Below are 19,075 nucleotides of genomic sequence, written 5' to 3' on the forward strand. Positions count from 1 at the left end.
AAGATAATGTAAGGGGCTGCGCTCTAGGGAGCAATCGCGAGGTATACAAGAGGTTGTATTCGATAGAGAGCTATAGAGTCTACTTGCGTGGTGTTTATTTACTTGTCGGAGAAAGGTTGCACCGAGTGTCTGAGCGCGTCGTCTGGGCGCCGCTCAGGCCTCGCACAGATGCCGGGTTGCAGAGTAAGACCTGGCGTCTGCTGCTTGACCGAGATTCCATCGAGGAGCTATCTAAAGGGCGTTCAGCCCGTTACATGTAGAGCCCTTAGGCGGTATAGGAAGCTTAAGCGCGTTAGGCTATATAACACTAAAAAGAAGAAGTAGAAAAACTTTAAAAAAAAAAGAGAGAAAAGAGATATAAGAAGCTGTAAGGGGCTCGACCCCGGAGGGTAGTCTTAAGCTCGGGAGCACGATCGGACAGGCCAAGGTAACAAGATTGTATTCGATAGAGAGCTAAGCTCTCGGCTACGTAGCTATCTATATACAATGCTGGTTGCTAGGGTAACAATCGGGCCGGGCAGGTGGAGTAAACGAGGTCGTAGACGAGTATGGGAGGCGAAGGGCGTTCAGCCCGTTACAGAAGCTACTACTTAGTATAAAAAATAAATAGCTATAAAGGCAAAATAAGCGTAGGAAATTGCAAAAGTTACCTATAAGAAGGAATAGGAGGCTAAGGCTATATAACTTACTACCGCGCGCGCCTAAAAAGAACAAAATTAGCTTACTATAATAATGAAAAAAATCTCGTAATAAGTAAAGTATACCTAAATAAAAAGCTTTATTATTGCAGAATATAAAAACAGCAAAACGTCGTCGTGTGGTAGGCTGCGAGAGTGGTAATGGAGTTGCACCACCGCCCGCCAAGCCCTCTACCAAAACCACCACCCGCGGCCGCAATATAAAGTTACTAGCGAAATATATATAGACGGAAATATATATTACTACTTGCTCAATACTCCACCAGAAAATCTCGTGATAATAGCTTTTGTATAGGGCTCTATAGCCTCATCTTTGGTGGAGCACCAATTTTGGTGGGGTGTTGCATCCGCTGAACAGTTGCAAGCACTGACCACCTACAGTAGAGCTTGGAGCCTGTCCAATCTCAAATTCCTTTACTTCTGATGCTGTGCTTCAAATTCAAGCGCCTTGATAGCCCACGCCGTAGGCACACCCCGACTTCCAATCCTCTTCCTACTCCTACCATATCTGCACACCCATCCAATTTCCCAACCACCGTCGCTCTCTTGTAACTCCTTGAGGTACTGTACATCCGACTGGGCCCACACACCTAGTTTCTGGCATGCCAACACCCGTGCGGTAGTTGAAACAGAATCTTCACGACGCCCCACGCGCTCGCGAAGCGCAGCAGCCATTGGCTTGCGGAGGGACTGGATCTCCGGCGCGGTGGGATTTGCATCGACAAGGCAGGATAGGAAGTAGAGAAAGACGTCGGCAGAGGTATATGCTTCTGCCCCATCGACATAGCCGCGGTTCAGCAGAATGCGGCGGACGTGCTCAAACTCCGGCTTGACGTCTGCGCCACGGTTGTAGTGGTAGAAGGCACGGACGACGTTTGTAATGACATATGGGCACACGCGATGCCGGCCGTCGCAGAAGTAATTCAACGCGAGATTGTCTCTGGGATGTCGGCTCGCTGCTATCTTGTCTAGAACTTTGTTGGCAGATGCGGCTGGTGGCGAGAATGCAAGCAGTGCGGTTGCTGTATCGTCGATGTCGTCGGGGACTAGACGTTTGAAGTTAGTAAGTTGGCCATGTCTTTTCTTCAATGCAGAGAGGCTGGGCTGCTTACAGGTTTTTGTTGTACCCACGGGGTCACCGATGAAATAGTTCCATGTTTTGGCCTCGGCGGAAGCCTGTTCGATAACGGCTTTGATTTCGGCTTTGGAAGCGCCAGGAGGAGACAAACTGAGATACTGTGCTTCCTTCAGCTCCCAATGAATGAGAAACTGCGAAAATGCATCGCGGAACTCTGGGCCATTTTCGATACATGAGATGTGGTTGTGTGCATTCTGCATCATGTACTGTCGTGCTCGTGTTACGGGATCAGAGAGCCGATTTCGTAGTTGGCGTATGAGAGATGCCGGCGATCTGAACACCATGCCTTGGAGGCCGAAAGAGCTTGCCGCGTTGACGTTGACTTCCTTGTCATCGACGAAGATAGCTGATGAGGGATCCCTCAGGCCGATCCTGTCGATAACGTGCTTGTAGTACCCCAGTTCTGGTTTCGATAGACCCGCTTCATACGATGTGAACTCTCCATCAAACAGACTCCAGTCGGAAAGTGTGGCCTTGAGAAGTGCAAAGTCGTCTTTGCTGCTGTTGGTCATTGAGTAGACTTTGAGGTGTCCATTCATCTCCTTCTTGAGCTCTACAAGCTGGTCGAGGAGCTCTTGGTCCACGCGTACTGTACCCCGACATTGCGCAAGTGCCTGCTTAATCGCATTTGGGTCTAGGGAAAGCTCTTTACCAATGCTCTCAATGGCTTTGTCCTCGCTAACTTTACCGCATTCGAGCTCGGTCCATGTAGAAGAAAGAATTACCGCGCGAAAATCTTGAGGGGAGAGGGCCTGGAGATCTTTGCCGGTCCAATGGAAGAGCACATCGCCGAGATCGAGAATGAGCGTGTGAATTTTTGATTTCTTGGTCCCATTGGTGGCAGTTTCTGTGTTCACTGTGAAGGAGCTAGACGGCGTGGTGGTCGGAAATTTCAAGGACAGCTTTTCGATATCAGAAGCAAAAGATTTTTCAGTCAAAGATTGACAGACTGGGTAGACGAGATCTGTGGCCATGCTGCCGGCTCGAGGACAATTTGTTTTTCACAGAATAGTTTTGGAATGCCAGAGGGCTTTGCTGACTGTAGTCCATGGTATATATACTAGCAAAGGATCACTCATATTCTTTCGCACGTATAACTAGGCAGGGGAGTGGCTGCGCCGCAGAGGAGTTGCATTAGATACTGGTGGGCGGTCGTTTTCCTTACTCACGTATGCTCTTAAAAGGATTGGCTTGTTGCCCCAAGCTTCTGGCATACGTGACGCCAAGAAGCCCCACGAGTTAAGTACGCTGTATAGTAACCGACTAGCCAACATAGGCTAAGGGTAAGTGTTATCTCTTTACCCATTTTATAATCGACAACAATCCGCCATCCTTCTCGTTAGACTATGCAAGGGCATGAGGGTTTCCTTACTCTTCGGTCTCCACCGCCGACTCAGTGTCATGCCACCTCAGTCAAAATGACACCCGTTTGGGACGTTTGCAGGGTATCCGATATTGTCTGTGCAGGCATTCCCAGCGGTGAGGCCAGTAACCAGGGAAAGTTACGCTGGGTCTTGCCTGGAGTAAGCCTCCGATACACGGGCTTCCTCCACGCTGGAGCTTCTCTCGGCGCAAGTACGGGCAACCTGAAAACTCTTTGCCTTCGCCCACCAGCAGTTTGGACACCATTGGTGTGTACAGTAAGCAGGACGGTCCACTTCGAGCACTAATTACCGAAGTGCCGTCTTAGTATCAGCCGGTAGTTTGACTACCCTCGGAGGAGCTGATTGTGTAACGGACCGAATCTCTCTGATGTACGAGTTACCATTTCTTGACGTATTTGAAGAGTGATCCTAACTCTCAGACCGCTGGCAGCGATGCGCAAGCTTTTGACTTTCAGCTTACTTGGACTGCATATCCTATGCATTATGGAAGGCAAATATGAGAACTGTATATTCCGTCGTCCAACGTGGCCCAGTTCTGTACCAAGGCGACGTTACAAAAGTTGGGGTTGTGGTTAGTAATGAGGGCGGTGATTACATCGAGCCACAGGAGGCGCAGGCTTAGCCCCGACCCCACCAAGACATCACGGGCTGCATCCTCCAGCTTTCCAGGCCGGTTTGAGATCCCGACCTACACCAGGCGCCACCACACCCTACGCAATCCACATCGTAGATAGAAGGTCGTTTCTGATTCCTGTTTTCGAACTCAAAGATGGCGCCTTCTAACTCGTTAGTCGTATGTTTCTGCGACATGCCTAGAGTAACAATGGCGCCACAAAGCTAATGAGGGGCAGGCTAAGCTCAAGGTACAGCTCAAGCTGTCGATATCGCGACTGCGCATGGTACAGCAGAAAGATAGCGCAAAGGTCAAGCAACAGAGGAGAGAAATGGCTCAACTCATCGAGGTGCGTAAAACATCACCTCGCCCCATCACCTTGGGCGCAGATTGCTGCGCAAGGCAACCGCGTGCACTCGGCGCCCAACACTACCCTACCAACATCCACTGACTAGCTCGACTTTAGAGCGGTAAAGTGCAATCTGCGAGAATACGCGTCGAGAACATCATCCGGACCGACATCACCACCGAGCTGCATGAGATTCTCGAACTCTATTGCGAACTTCTTCTTGCGCGCTCCCAACTCCTCGAATCCCAAGTATCGTCTTCAAATACCACCACCGCCGCCTCTTCGTCAACGCTGCTCGACCCCGCGCTAGAAGAAGCCGTGCGCAGCATAATATACGCCGCCCCGCGCACAGAGATTAAAGAGCTACAGACTGTACGAGCGCTGCTGGTAGACAAGTTTGGCAAAGATGTGGCCGTTGCGAGTATGGAGGGAGAAGGCGTCGCGGAGCGAGTGGTGAAGAAATTGAGAGTCGAAACACCCAAGCCCGAGTTGGTCGAAGCATACATGACAGAGATTGCGAGGTTCTATGGCGTACCATATGGTACATCCAAGAGCGAAGACGAGGCCGACGACGATGACGACGAGCCCTCAGGTGGCGTAGCAGAGTTGGAAGAGCCCTTGACAGCCGACGACGCCGACCCCAGCAAAAGCAAGAAGGCGGAAGAGCGAGAGGCCCTAGCCAATGCTACAACACCAAAGAAGCTCGGCCCACAAAGCCCGCTAAGAGTCGTCCCTCCAAGTCCCAGCACAGATAATGTTGCACCGAGGTTAAAGCTGCCGGGCAGTGCGGCGGCGAAAATTGCAAAGAGTGATGCGAGCGCCAAGAAGCCAGCCAAGAAAGAGGATGGTTTGGGCAAAATACCAGACGTTGATGAGCTTTCGAGGCGGTTTGCAGAGCTCAAGAGGTAAGCTGTAGGGTAACGATGGCACGTTTTGCGTGGATTTCGCATCTTGTGACATGGTTACAATTGGACATACTGTGGTGGCGTGACCTTGACATAAAGATATGGCCTCACGACAACGAACCAATGAATAATTCACAGCCAGTAAGAAAGTGCCGTTTTGTTGCATTCATTAATTGGTATTTTGCTAATTCGATCGCTTTACTAATCAGTAGACACTCAGCCTGTCGTCAACAAGGGCTTAAAGGGCTTGAATGCTTTTGAAGAACCCATTCGCCATCAACTTTTCGTTCCCCTTCACCAACTCCCTCATCCTCTCCACCTGCTGCTTCTTGGTCAACCCCTTACTTTCTGTCTCCTTCTTCCACTCTGCCAGCACCTCTTTGAGCATACGACTCCCATCCTCGACTTCTTCTTTGCTCGCCTGCACGAACCCCTCTTCATGCTTGCCGGAGAAGTCCTCAAGCTCGTCGGCTTTGCGCTTTGCCATGTTGATAACTTTTTGCGGGAAGCGGACCAGCTCGGCGACGTGAATACCAAAGGACTGATCTGAGAAGCCCGGCTCAACCTTGTAGAGCAGTGTGACTTCGCGTTTCTTTTGGACGGATGCCACGCTATCCATATTGACATCTCCATCTTCGTCCGCCCCTGTGGCGTTACTACCCTCAGAAATGTGCGCAACCACGTGCAAATTCTGAACTTGCGGGTAGGTGTCGACGAGCGCAGTCAATTCGTGGAAGTGCGTTGCAAAAAGGGCGAATGCGCCAATCTCCTTGATAATGTATTCTGAAATGGCCCACGCCAATCCAAATCCGTCATACGTACTTGTTCCGCGACCCAGCTCGTCGATAATGATCAGCGACTCCTTGGTAGCAGACTTCAATATGTTTGCTGTTTCGAGCATTTCGGCCATGAAGGTCGACACGCCTTTGATTTGGCTGTCGCTGGCGCCCACACGCGCGAGTATGCAGTCGAAGATTGTAAGCTCGGCTTCTGAGCAAGGGACAAAGCTGCCGATTTGCGCCATCAGGGCAATGACACCGATTTGGCGGATGTAGGTCGACTTTCCGCCCATGTTGGGTCCCGTGATGATGAGGAACTCGCTCTTGTCACGCACCAATGACACGTCGTTTGTGATGAAGGATATGTCGTCTTGCATTTCCATGCACGGATGTCGAGCTTCTTTGAGGACTGTATCGCCTGTGCCCCGTGGGTGCATCTTTGGCCGTGTGTACGAGGTTGGTGCGTGGACAGAGACGTGGGCAAATGCGACAATAACGTCTAGGTGCGCGAGGACAGCGGCGAGCTTCTCAATGACAGGGACATAGGACGAAGCTACCGAGACAACTTCGTTAACTAGGCCTGATTGTGTGCGGTTGTAGTTTTCAGACAGCTGATCAAACTCTCTACGCTTTTCTTGTAGAGAAGACGTGGTGAAGTAGACACCATTCTTCTGTGTAGAGATTTCTTGGTATTGCTTCTTTTGTCGAATGCATCCTGCTTCGTTGCGCGTAAGACGGAAGCACCAGCCGTGGACCTTGTGGTTTTCCAGGAAAAGCTTCTTCTCGGTATCTTGGTTAAGGTCATCGCCCACACGCATGTGTTCAGACTCCATGTCGCGCTTGAGCTTATCCAGGCGCTTGCGAATCGTTTTGAGCGACTCATCGAATTCGGGCTTGATGATGAACTCATGGTTGTCGAGAGCCTCTAGATCAACCGTAGTCTCTACCATGTCTTGCAAACCCGCGAATGCTGTCGTGTATTGACGAAGCTTACCCGTGTACTCTGCATCCAGTGGCTCCTTGTATTGTTCGTCAATGACTGCCTCGAGCGAGCTGAGAAAGCCTGGTAACCGGATGACAACTTGATATGCCCGCACAACATCCTCAAGATTTGCAGCCTTGCGTTGGAACTTCTTTGCTAGCCGATATAGATCCGGTATTGAGCGTAGGTGCTCTTCTTGCATGGTTTGCCTCAACTCGGTGTCGTTGACAAAAGCTTCGACCAGCTGCTGCCGCCGCTCAATCTCTCCAATGTTCATCAGCGGCTGCTTGAGCCATTGCGCTAAGAGGCGACTGCCTGTCGGTGTCTTGCAGTGATTGAGTAATCCATACAAGCTCATGTTCTTGGCGCCATCCCGTGGTCCAGGCATGAGATTGAGTGCTTTGAGCGCTGCCGCATCGAGCTTCATGTATTGTGACAAGTCGTGTTGGTAGAGCTGATATTGTCCGAAATTTGACGAATCAGACATGACGCCCAGGTACCGAATCAGACACGCAGCTGAGCCCATAGCTAGCTTCAAGTCGGTCAAGGGCAGCGAACCAGCGGCGCGATCATCTTTGAGTAACCGCGGCAAGTCCTGTTCGATGTCCTTTGTGCTAAAGTCAGACGCTGCTCGCTCTGCCACAGCGCATCCGCAGTTGTCAGCAATGGTTCGCAGCTTGTTGAGCTCAACATCTTTCTTGGTTGAGTCGACCTGTATCAAGCACTCCTTGACCCCCAGTTGTATGAGCAGCGATTCGAAGTTGGAATAGAGGTCGTTGTCAAGGAACTCGGATACTCCTAGCTCTCGTACACTTGCATCGGCAAAGCAGACGCCCACATTCCGCGCTTCTGATGCCTTGGCCGACACCTTGACCGCCAGTATTATGGGAGCACTCTCCATTTGGCCACCCAGCTCTTCCTCGAGATCCTGCAGGTTGCCAGGAGAAGCCTGTTTGACCACCTTCCAATCCATACGCTTGCCTGTTGACTGCCATATTTCAATGCGTTTACTGAGTCTGAATAGAGCGTCGCGGAGGAAGTTGCGAAACACGGTGACGGTCATGGTGACGGATTCAAGGCCTGGTTCTCGTCCCAGCTTGCGGATTACGGCCGTGGTTTTGTAGACCTAGAGAAGTGTCAATTCCTCGATTACAGCACAATATGCTTCGCTCGTACTCACTGTGTTTGCAATAAACTTTGCATCTTCGCCGTGGGCACTGTAGTAGTCGCCGCGGTCGAATATGCGCACAGTCTCATTGTCCTTATCCGCCAGATTGCGGAAGAACTTGCAGAAACCCGACTCATCTTCCTCCTTGATCTCTGGTCGGGACGCCATGGTTAGCTGTGCAGCGAGAGGATGCAGCAATGCGGTATGCGTGGGAGACCGAACGAGGAGAAATGTGGAGTTGACGATGATTGGACGCGCTCTCCGTTGATTAGCTGAGACGCGTCGACGCGTCGCTTCCGCGCTAATCACTACTTAGATGCCGCCGCCGGGCAGCGGTCTTGCGTTCCGCCCTGCTAACCCCCACTGACTCCACTCAACTACACTAACTCGACTAACTTTAATAACTCTACTTCGCTATAACCACATTTCCTATCTATATGCCAGATCCCGCGCTCTTCCGCACATGTCGGGCCTTTTTCTTTGGTCTTCGCATCGTACACAGACCCCCAAAATGCTTCCAAGGTTCAGCAATAATGCGTCTCACGAATATATAGGCTGCCTGGCACCAGTCGCTTCTAGCATGCACATGTTGTATTCTCCTTAAAATCTCAATCTAACACTATCTGGCACCAAATATGGCTGAGGAATTCTCTTTAGCGGAGACGCCAATTGGCAAATACTTTGCCTCCATGGCTGAGATGGGTGTAATGCGTGTCTTCGTGGAGCATGGCATTTTCAACGCCATCCCAGACGAAGGAATCTCCCTTGAGGACCTCACAGCGAAACTCAGCGTAGAGTACAAACTCATCGAGCGCTTTGCAGCCTTCCTCCTCGCCGTCGGCGTGCTAACGTCCCCGGCACCCGGTCACGTGGCACATACACCTGCATCAAAGGCCTTCACGGACCCCCGCGTTGCGCAATTTTACACTTACCTCTTCGACTTCTTCATGGGACCGACAACACGGTGGACGGATTACTTTGCGGCTAATGGACTTGCCGAGCCGCCTAGGTCGAATCGCTCGCCGGGCGGATTTGCCCTAGGCATGCCTGATAAGACGGCATACGAGATCATGGCGGCAATCCCCGGACTGGCGACCAGGATGAATGGCGCCATGGCTATCGATGGCGACATCCCTGTCACAGGGGTCTATGATTTTAGCTGGGTGGCTGCATATGCCGCCAGGGATGCTAGTGAGGGGAGGGCACTTATTGTCGATGTTGCTGGGGGAAAGGGTCAGGCGTTGAAGGATATTTTAGAGGAGACCCCCACGATCCCTGCAGCCAGGTGTGTTTTGCAGGATCAACCGCACGTCATTGCCGAGGCGGTGAAAGAGCACAAGGATTCTGCTCTTTGAGTCCGGTGAAGAAGGTTGAGCACAGCATTTTCGGAGAGCAACCCACCAAAGGTACGAAATCGAGTCCTTCCCTTTTCAGGATGCATAATTTTTACGTCAAGAAGTAAACTGACCAACCTCTCCAGGAGCTCTTGTGTATTACATACGCCGAGTCCTGAACGACTGGTCTGACCACAAAGCCCTTCAGATTTTGAAGAATGTGCGCGCAGCCTGCACAGAGGACTCGCGCGTGTTGATTGCAGAGTACCTGCGCCCTGAGAAGCCGAGTGTCTACACTAGCAGCGTTGACATGTTCATCTTGAACATTGGCGGAAAGGTGCGCAGCGAGAAGGCATTTGCTGAGCTTGCGGCGAAGGCAGGGCTTAAGATTGCGTCAGTAGCGAAGCATGAAAAGACAGAGTCGGCTGTGGTTGAGATGGTGCCGATTTAGTTATACCATAGTATGTCAGGCTCCTGCCCATCAAGTATGCAATTGGAATTCTTACTGTACGAGTTCAGACATGCTCTGGTCGTTCCGTCTCTGGTCTCGACATAACAAAATCTAGTGGCTAACTGTCGAACCGCTAGTGACAGCACTTGTTTTGCCAAACGCATCCCTAACCAGCTCCTGGGCCCAATTTGGGAACCCCTTCAACCACGAGATTGGCGCCGCAAAACCAGGAATGAAAAGCTGAGCACCACGCCTACTAAGAACCTGTCTGGCAATGATTTCCGCCACCTCCTCCGGCCTCAACATGGTCTCAAGAATCTTCGGGTCTTGGCCACTCTTCAATATCCCCTCCTCAATCAACGGTGTGCGCACATAACTTGGATGCACAATCGTGGTCTTGATGCCCGGCGTCTTATACCAAATCTTCAATTCACTCGTGAGACCCTCATGGAATGCGAGCGCTGCAGCTTTAGTTGCTACGTAGTCCGCATTAGCCGAGTTGGTCAGGAACGAATTAACGCTTGCTACTGTGACAATGTGGCCTTTGTTCTTCGCCACCATGTCCGGAACAAACTGCTGAACTAGACGCCAGTGCGAGAGGATGTTTGTGTTGAAAATGCGGCTGAGGAACTCGTCTGGGGTCTTCAAAATTGTGTGAGAGCCCGAGATGGCGGCATTGTTGACGAGAATTGAAGGATGTCCCAAGTCTTTTCGGATCTTATCGGATGTTTCTGCTATTGCTATGGGGTTGGAGATGTCGCAGCGGAAGTATGTGAGCAGCTCGTTTGACTTGAATGTCTCGGGTGCGTCTTGCACGTCCAACACTGCTACGCGGATTCTGTGCGAAGCGAGAGCCTCTGCAATGGCTTTCCCGATCCCACTACATCCTCCGGTGACGACTGCGATTTCAGAGGACCAGTTCCAACCATGGCCTGCCTGTATTTGCCAGCTGTTCGTGGCCCATGCATTCAGAAGTGCATTTGTCTTTCTAATAACACCCACGGCAACTAAAATACCCAGAGTACGTATCAGGTTGCGAATATCAACAACGGTTGAGAAAGAGGTTGCTTCCGAGGCATTTTCCCATGCCTTTCCTGGGGTGTACAGCAGCAAGCCAAAAAGAGGACCGGTAACTATTGGCTCGAATGCACACCTTGCAAGAAGGGCTAGTCCTTGGAGAGGGATATCCACGAGTACAGGCATGAATTTGCCAATGGTCTGGTGACAGGAGATAGAAATGAGTACTAGGATACTGATAGACTCAGAAACTGAAGTTCGAGTGATACAAAGTGAGTTGCATGCCGACACCAAAGGTACCTCACTTGAGTATCTAGGCCATGATTCCGCCGCGTTCCGGATCCTGATATGGTCGCAGGCATATAAGGCGCATGTGGGTCACTAGCAAGGAGCGATGTTATATGTACGGAGGTGACTGTCAAAAGTTCTTGCTCAGGCGCGGATCTATCGGACCAAATTCTCTTAATACACTTTCTATTATCATTTTAGCGTGTAGATAATATATCTTGATAGTGTTAGCATATTACTATAAGTGTATTCTTTAACAGCTAATACATTTTCTAAACTATTCTATTAAGTAAGGGCTTCTATTTACAAACTTAGTACTTATGATTTATAGTCTTAGGCGGTATTTTCGGCGGTAATTAAGGAACCCCTGTTAGCAAGAACTTTTGAAAGCCACCTCCGTAGAACCCCAGCTATTCCATGCATATGTACATGTAGGAGAGCGCGGGTTGGCCGAACATGGGGGAGACCCGCCCGTGGCGCTAACCAAATTCAGCAAACACTTTGACAAAAACACATCCCTATAGTGTTCGGCATAAGGGTAGAGTCAGAATTCGGGCTAGGATATCCAGGTCCTAAGTCTAAGCATTCTCCACATATATTCTTAATTTTTGAACCCCATTCTGGACATGTTGAGTGAGTTTTGTTATCGCCACGGTAACGCACTAGTGCCCGTTTTCGAATGACGTGCCAACACCAAATCCAGTAGAGGTGCTAAGTACAGAGATGTCCGACATAGTGCCGAATTTTTACAGTTTTGGTGGCATTGTGTTCGGGCCGGGACCATATAATATCAGCAACACAATTGAACGAACCCTACTTATCATTAGATAATTGTCCGCTCATCGATCGATACGGCGTGTTTCAAACCATCAGTGAGTGTTGCAGCCACTAGCAGCGCTGTCGAAGCTCCACTTTTTGTACTGAATCTCTACAGCTGCACTAACTAGGGTCCCCAACATTTGTTAAAGGCGCAGGTGACTATAACGCAACCGCGATTCAGCGACATTCGGATTTCGGAGACCTCTGTACCCGGGCCATGTCTACGACTAAAGCACTGAAAGTGTAAAATACTCGGCCGATGCAACATCACGGAAGTGCAACACCACACAATCAACATGTCTTTGTGGGACCAGATACTCAGCCGCCTCACCTTCCAAAGCGGTATTGGTTTCATGTACCGTCAACTATTCATGCACCCTCCTCCAATCGGACCACATGTCAAACTTGACGGACAAACGGCCATTATCACCGGCTCAAACACTGGCCTAGGATTCGAAGCAGCACGACAACTCCTACAGCTAGGCCTCTCTCGGGTCATTCTGGCTGTACGATCCCAAGCTAAAGGCGACATGGCAGCCGGAACCCTCCGCAGTGAATTTCCAAACACTCAAATCGAAGTATGGATTCTGGACATGGACAATCCCGAGTCAGTCTCGGCATTCGTCGCTAGATGCGAGACACTAGGCAGAATTGACATGGCCATTCTCAACGCCGGCGTGCAGAACAAGGACTACGTTGTCTCGGCAAAGACCGGAAAGGAACAGACCTTCCAAGTCAACTACCTCTCCACCATCATGCTAGCCGTGCTTCTCCTGCCGCTATTGAAAGCAAAAGGAGGCATAGCTGGAGAGCCGGCTAGGCTAACGGTAGTCACGTCGACAGCTGCATACTTTGCCGATTTCGATCACCGGAAACCCATTTTACCGCAGTTTGACGAAACGTATGACTTTACCAAGTGGTATGCACGCGAGAAGTTGCTGCAGATGGTTGTTGTGAGAAGATTGGCAGCACTGGTCAGCCCCGATGAGGTGATTGTCAACACAGTTTGTCCGGGGCTGGTTGGGGATACCGAAATTTGGCGTACCCTGAATACAAATGCTGTATTAAGATATGTGTGCTCAGCTTACTTTGCTTTATTTGGTAGAAGCGTGGCGGACGGTGCCAGCACATACATTCATGCAGTGGTGGCTGCACGTTGTGAAAGCCATGGAGGCTTCTTGAGCGATTGGGGAGTCCGCCCGTAAGTGCTATAAACCAGAATCCGCTTGGACCGATTGTTTTGCTGACAGTGTGCTAGATATCCGGTTGTGATGTATACAAAGCGTGGGCAGAATTTGGAGGAGAAAGTCTTGAGCGAAACGAGAGAGATGTTGAAATCCGGGAATGTCTCAAGCGCATTAATGCAGAATCTGTAGTCAAGCCGTTACAATCAAGTTGCCCAATCATGCTATTGTCAAAGCCAAGCAAGCATTGAAACTTGACATCCTGATATTTTATGCTTGACTTGGATTCTTATAACACCTGACTTCCAGCACATAGTCGCGAGGTTCCTATTCCGACTCCGATTTCTCTGGTCTGAGACTAAGTTTAACATTCAAAGGCGGGTGCACGTAAGAAGCGCGCACGGGCTGATCAAGCCATGGTTTCTCGAGCCACTCGCGATCTACAAGTTCAAAATTATACTTCCACACTAGCCGGGCCATTATTTGCTTGATCTCAGAGTTTGCTAAACTAGAAATGGATTCGCAGTCAGTGGAAACTTTCGAGTTGTTTGTGAAGAGGAAATGATAAAGGGTGGCTTACTTCTGGCCGATGCAACTACGTTTTCCTGTCGAGAATGGTTGGAATGCTACTTTCTTATCATCTTTGAAGAGAGGATCTCCAAGCCAACGCTCGGGAGCGAAGACCTCTGGATGGGTGAAGTTGGCCGGGTTATGATACATTGACCAATGCCAAATATCTACAACAGTCTGTGGCTGTGCACAGCAATCAGCAAGGCGTCCGGGTTCTGGTAGGATGACACATGAGATTGCTTTAGGTACTTACTCCTCCCGGAAGAAAATACCCGCCAATATCCTCGCCATATGGCTGGATCAGTCGCGGCACAGAACCTACGGCAGCTGGATAGATACGTAGCGTCTCATCTATGACAGCTGTGAGATACTTGAGACGCTGCGCACTAAGAAGTGTGATCTTCTCTTCACTGTCGAAGGATGAGTCGATTTCTTCTTTCAGCTTGGCAAGTATCTCAGGGTGTGTGCAAAGTAGATATGTTACCCCAGAAAGTCTGATTGAAATCACGATTCGTTCTTTGACTGCTTTTAGGAAGATAGACAAAAGAAAGGGGTCTTCATACGCAAGTGCAGTCGTTTCGGAGCCTGCTACAACGAAGATGCTCGCATTATGGCAAATTGCTTCAAAAGAAAGACCCTGTTGTCCAGGCTGTTAGTTTCTTTACTAAAACTCCAATCTAGAAGAGCGGTGTAATTTCACTCACTTCTTTTCCGTGAGCATAGTCAGGCTTCATACCGTCAATGAAGTCTGGTCGACTTGGCTCCAAAGCTAGACGCTTCGAGACCTGAGTACGCATGAACATATTATGCTTCGTAATAATCTTTGCCGCAAGAAATTTCACAATAGGGCCGACCATTGCCTCTATCATTGGATACGCTCGCCTGAAATGCGCCATGTCATGCTGTGCAACAAAAAAATCTAAGATAGTCGCAATCCACGGGTGAAACTCTCCCCGCTCCATATTTCCAAAGGACTCACCAAAGCTAAGGTCGCCAATGATGTCGAAGGAGAAGAAGTTGAACCATTTGGACAAATCAATCGATCGCCCCTCGACGCGGTGCTCCTCAAAGCATCTGAAGAGGTGGTCAACGTGGTGGCGGATGAGAGGCTCCTGGCGCTGCATGCCCTGCGCAGAGAATGCCGGGGCTAGTAGATGACGCTGGTGCGCATGAGTCTCTGTGTCAGCCCCAATGATGCCTGCGGCGACTTCAGCTACGAAGCCTGGGTGTTTGAGGTTCTCTAGCTGGCCAAGTTTGCGGTGCCCGTATACTTCTTTCCATGCTGTTGCGTGAAGACAGGACACAGAATTAGGGCTTGTGCGGACGACGCCGCCGTACTTCTGGTGTAATGCAAGTATCTTTTTGTGCGGCGTGTCAGACCATGACATGAAGAGTAGTGGGATGGGTGATATAGACCACAAGAAAGATCCAGGTACTTTCTTAAGTGGATTGAGATAAGCATTGTATATAGCGGACAATAGAGTATGTCCCAAAGCCTGTTTTGCAGGTTAGTGGAGATACACTCTTCATGCTATTTACTCAGAATATTATCACACATAGAGTTGCTTTTATGAACACCCACAATGAGAGGAGCTCTTGATATTCACCCATCCTGTAGATGGACCTTCCTGGTACCGAATCAATCTCCCACACATACAATAGAATTCGGCCAATGCTCTTTTGGTGTACATAAGAAACGGGTTTGTTAAATTGCGACCGTCCGAGCACAGACTCATTGTAGATTAGTCCGAAGTGCTGAGTCGTTACTAACCGTGGCAACCGCCTGTGGGCCACTAGCAGGGGTATGTCATATAGCTTATTTCTCATATCACCAGACAATACCACCTCAAACACCGAAGTGCATCGGCCATCGGTCTTCGGCCTCCGGCACTCCTCGGATGGTGAAGTAAATGACCTGGTCCACTCAAGCCTAGACTTGCAAATGGGTGGGGGTTAGGGTGCTCCATATCATTATCTCCAATATCATCATTCTTACTAATATTCTAATGGCCCAGAAGACTGCTATACACCAATAGTAGAATGCTACTAGAATATGAACGATAGGCAGCTGAAGTTATCCCATGGCTCAGTTATATGTATGCTCATGTGATATCACCACTTCATTATCCAAAAGCACAAATTTTTGCAAGTGTTTCAAATCCACAGTGATGTAATGTGATGCGATGTATGCATTTAGCGTCCATATTTAAAAACCTCCCGTAGGGCATGTGGACGGGCGAAGCCCAGGACTCACAGCGGTAGCACGCTGCCTAGGGTGCCTATTCATGAAAATAGGTTATGCGTTCTATCTATAGGGGCTCCGCCATTTTTTAATCCACAGTAAAACCACGCCGCAGTGTCTTTCTAAGCAGAATTCTTGCAGCGTGGAATGAATTTACAAATGACCGGCTCTGCGCACTTGAGGTTAAGCTCAACCTTGATCTTCATCTCATCCGTGCCATTGTCCCCTTTGCTACCAAGTCCACACCACTCTATTCTCTCAAACTCTTGGAGAATCCGAACCAGGATATACTGAATTTGGAAACGACCAAAGACTCTGCCAGGGCACTGGCGTGGCCCGATACTAAAGGGGAGAAAGTCGCCGTACTTGGGCGACCAGGTTTCCCATCGTGAAGGATCCCAAACATCAGCATTTGGGCCTACAGTGGCTTTGTTGCGCTGAAGACCTGCGACCGAGTAGACTAGATAGTTGGTCAGCGTTAGTTGCTTGTGAAATTTCAAGTTTCCAGGTATTCATAGTGTATTTAGATAGTTCATACCTATAATTTGTCCTTTGGAGACGGATATCTGATCCTTTCCATCTGGACCGCCTCCAACAGGCAGAACAGCATCTGTCCTTGCCTCTCGAATGTTGAGACCGAGGGGATGGTACATTCTCATAGACTCTTTCACTGTATTGGCTAGGAGGTCTAGTTTCCTGAGCTGGCCTACTGTGGGAATTGTGTGCATGCCAATGCTTGTGGTAAATCTGGTTAGTATCGTGTCTAGTTTTCGTCTCAATATGAGTTTCTGCTCACTGCTGTTCAATCTCTTGCTGGAGTTTTTTATACAGTGCTGGTTCGTGGGCCAAGTGATATATCGTCCATGTGGCTAAGATAGCACCTGGATCCTACTTGGTCATTAGTTTCCATCTACAATTTGCAAGCGATAACATACCTTGGAAGCCATCAATACTGCTATAAGCTGACCTCTGATAAAGTATCGGTCGTTCGGGTGCGTGGCCACGAGATCCTCCACAAGATTGTATTCCTTCTCCGTCTTCGAATCAGATTGGTTATTGATTGGCAGCGCCAAAGTCTTTTCGATGAGGTCGTCGATATAGCGCGTCAGATCACGGTAAGCTCCAGGAACAAAAAGCCAGTCGGGAAACAGGTTCGCAAGGCGTCTATAGCAACATCTCTTAGTAACATATTTCTCAAGTTTCAGGGTGAAACTTTGGCGGACGTGTCACATACCCGAAAAGTAGACGATTCGTGTTGAACGTCAGAAGCTCTTCCATGGCCTTGCGGAATGGTTGTTCGTTTGCAGAAAGCGAATTCGTGGATTCTCCGAGGAATACTTCGCTTACAAGGTCGAGTTGGAACTGAAGATAGTTAGTAACAAAGAATGTCGGAAAGATGATTCAGGATAGCAGTACCCTATCGATCATATCGTATACATCGACATTCTCAGGCGAGTTTTTGATCAGTCGTAAAAGCTTTTGCATGTGCCGCTCGGCTGTAGGAATGTCATCCGAACGAACACGAGAGACCTTTCGTATTATGCAAATCAGCCATCACTCAATATGTGCCCGCACGAACAATGGGTCACCTACATGTGGCTCTAGTTGTTCTCTACTCGTCTTCCACAAAGGCCCGTCCGCTAATCCTAGTATCAGCAACTGTGCTACACAACTTCGGGTACCATACTTACTTGTGAAGACGGAGTCCCCCAAGATACTACTAAAAACATCGTGTGGCGTCTGTCCCTTGGCAAAGTCGGCAAACTGATCGGCTTGGATCGCTTTGATATTCTCCGCTCTATCAGTAATAAAAATGTCACCGCCTAGCAGATTCATCTCGACTGTGCGACCGGGAGTATTGAGCACTTCATCGCAGATGTACTCGACAAACGTGTTCGAATGCAATCGTTTTACGAGCTTCCACGCCATATCCAGTCCTATGTGGCACATGCTGATCAGTTTCACTGTAAAGTCCGGCTTTCACGCCAACGTGAATAGTAATTGAACGCTGCTAACTAACCAAGGGGTAATTTGTACGGAATGCGTGGAGCATGCGGGATGTCTGATCTCGTATGGCCATTGTTTAATCTGGATGCTGCAGCAAAGAGGAATATGATTGGCACTACGACGTATAGAAGCAACTCTGAGAAGTCGACATCCATAGACGTTAAGACACCCATCTTGGTGGTTGTCTTTGTTCTGGCTTGTAAGCTCGGGTTACATAGGGATGTGGTAAATTCTACTGTATAGGCAAGAAATAGCGAGCTGTGTGAGTAGATCGTTTTTCAGAGCTACACTGTTACGGCGCAGACGCATAACCGTATGCAAAGTCGCTAGAAGCCAAACTTTCGGATTCTGTTTTTGGCATATACCACCGAACTCAACTGTAGCACTAAATTTTTGGGTGACTCTGGGACTATCCGTAGGACTGTGAACCAACTTCGGTCCCATATACCCCTGTAAAAGCCTAGCGTGGGGTTTACTACCGAGTTATCCTCCCGGGCGTACCGGTCCCTAAGAATTATGTATAACCCTACTCGCGCCACACGCTAACTAGAGGTTGGCGCTAGCTAGCTCAACGCAAATAACTAGCTTGATGCAAATTTTTCTACTGCATGCTTACTACTACTTTATAGCCTACTATAATACTATGTATAATATTATATTTGAGAAAATATTATAATATTAACAAATATATTAAGAGTACTTATATAGCTTATAATTTTAAAGAACTTTAAAGAACTACCAACTTAGCGTAATAGTTTATAGTATAAACTTGTTAGACTGTGAGGTGTTTTCTAATCAAGGATAGACTTAAGTCACTGTGATGAATAGCTGCGATAATTGATGGGAGAAATTGATTGTATTGATTGTTCTGTCCTCGCCAGCGGCGCGCAGGAGCGCCGCCTTATGAGCGCTGTCGCTGCGACACCAGTGGTATCAGTTGTGTCTCATGTATCGGCCCTACCTAGGGTGGGCTTGGCGCTTGACTCTGATTGGCTAGGATCACAGAATCCTGGTGCTCGAGTCCGCACCCGGATTCTGCCGCTTATCTGACACACCCCCTCAGCTTGGAGCTAATTAGGATTACAAGCTGGGCTATTAGTCAGTTAGATCGCTAGACGCTCAATTTGATCCTGGATCTCGAGCAGA

General features: G+C 49.1%; 8 protein-coding genes across 8 annotated transcripts; 3 read left to right on the forward strand and 5 right to left on the reverse strand.

The window, feature by feature from the left end:
* Positions 1-1,112: 1,112 nt before the first annotated feature.
* SETTUDRAFT_43197 (uncharacterized protein) lies at positions 1,113-2,810 on the reverse strand (the record flags this gene model as incomplete). The annotated part of the gene is made up of 2 exons (XM_008030676.1): positions 1,113-1,744; positions 1,811-2,810. 2 exons carry the CDS (start codon positions 2,808-2,810, stop codon positions 1,113-1,115), a joined length of 1,632 nt encoding a protein of 543 aa, XP_008028867.1.
* A 1,180-nt stretch (positions 2,811-3,990) lies between these two features.
* SETTUDRAFT_155931 (uncharacterized protein) lies at positions 3,991-5,092 on the forward strand (the record flags this gene model as incomplete). Its single annotated transcript, XM_008030933.1, has 3 exons — positions 3,991-4,014; positions 4,073-4,183; positions 4,301-5,092. The coding sequence occupies 3 exons, from the start codon at positions 3,991-3,993 to the stop codon at positions 5,090-5,092; spliced, it is 927 nt and encodes a 308-aa protein (XP_008029124.1).
* Positions 5,093-5,326: 234 nt separating this feature from the next.
* On the reverse strand, positions 5,327-8,185 carry SETTUDRAFT_43199 (uncharacterized protein; the record flags this gene model as incomplete). The annotated part of the gene is made up of 2 exons (XM_008030677.1): positions 5,327-7,975; positions 8,030-8,185. The coding sequence occupies 2 exons, from the start codon at positions 8,183-8,185 to the stop codon at positions 5,327-5,329; spliced, it is 2,805 nt and encodes a 934-aa protein (XP_008028868.1).
* A 467-nt stretch (positions 8,186-8,652) lies between these two features.
* On the forward strand, positions 8,653-9,802 carry SETTUDRAFT_155933 (uncharacterized protein; the record flags this gene model as incomplete). The annotated part of the gene is made up of 3 exons (XM_008030934.1): positions 8,653-9,342; positions 9,384-9,423; positions 9,498-9,802. 3 exons carry the CDS (start codon positions 8,653-8,655, stop codon positions 9,800-9,802), a joined length of 1,035 nt encoding a protein of 344 aa, XP_008029125.1.
* A 111-nt stretch (positions 9,803-9,913) lies between these two features.
* On the reverse strand, positions 9,914-11,005 carry SETTUDRAFT_33696 (uncharacterized protein; the record flags this gene model as incomplete). Its single annotated transcript, XM_008030629.1, has 1 exon — positions 9,914-11,005. The coding sequence occupies one exon, from the start codon at positions 11,003-11,005 to the stop codon at positions 9,914-9,916; it is 1,092 nt and encodes a 363-aa protein (XP_008028820.1).
* A 1,274-nt stretch (positions 11,006-12,279) lies between these two features.
* Positions 12,280-13,302, forward strand: SETTUDRAFT_93804 (uncharacterized protein; the record flags this gene model as incomplete). Its single annotated transcript, XM_008030935.1, has 2 exons — positions 12,280-13,127; positions 13,185-13,302. The coding sequence occupies 2 exons, from the start codon at positions 12,280-12,282 to the stop codon at positions 13,300-13,302; spliced, it is 966 nt and encodes a 321-aa protein (XP_008029126.1).
* A 135-nt stretch (positions 13,303-13,437) lies between these two features.
* SETTUDRAFT_95258 (uncharacterized protein) lies at positions 13,438-15,176 on the reverse strand (the record flags this gene model as incomplete). Its single annotated transcript, XM_008030936.1, has 5 exons — positions 13,438-13,618; positions 13,691-13,857; positions 13,934-14,174; positions 14,244-14,317; positions 14,385-15,176. Coding segments are annotated over 5 exons (1,455 nt in total), but the record flags the coding sequence as incomplete, so codon positions are not given.
* Positions 15,177-16,044: 868 nt separating this feature from the next.
* On the reverse strand, positions 16,045-18,102 carry SETTUDRAFT_33699 (uncharacterized protein; the record flags this gene model as incomplete). Its single annotated transcript, XM_008030630.1, has 9 exons — positions 16,045-16,382; positions 16,461-16,669; positions 16,719-16,810; positions 16,858-17,086; positions 17,157-17,284; positions 17,339-17,452; positions 17,516-17,562; positions 17,614-17,859; positions 17,943-18,102. The coding sequence occupies 9 exons, from the start codon at positions 18,100-18,102 to the stop codon at positions 16,045-16,047; spliced, it is 1,563 nt and encodes a 520-aa protein (XP_008028821.1).
* Positions 18,103-19,075: the final 973 nt, after the last annotated feature.

Source organism: Exserohilum turcica, assembly GCF_000359705.1.
Source record: "Exserohilum turcica Et28A unplaced genomic scaffold SETTUscaffold_5, whole genome shotgun sequence".
Taxonomy (NCBI): Eukaryota; Fungi; Ascomycota; class Dothideomycetes; order Pleosporales; family Pleosporaceae; genus Exserohilum; species Exserohilum turcicum.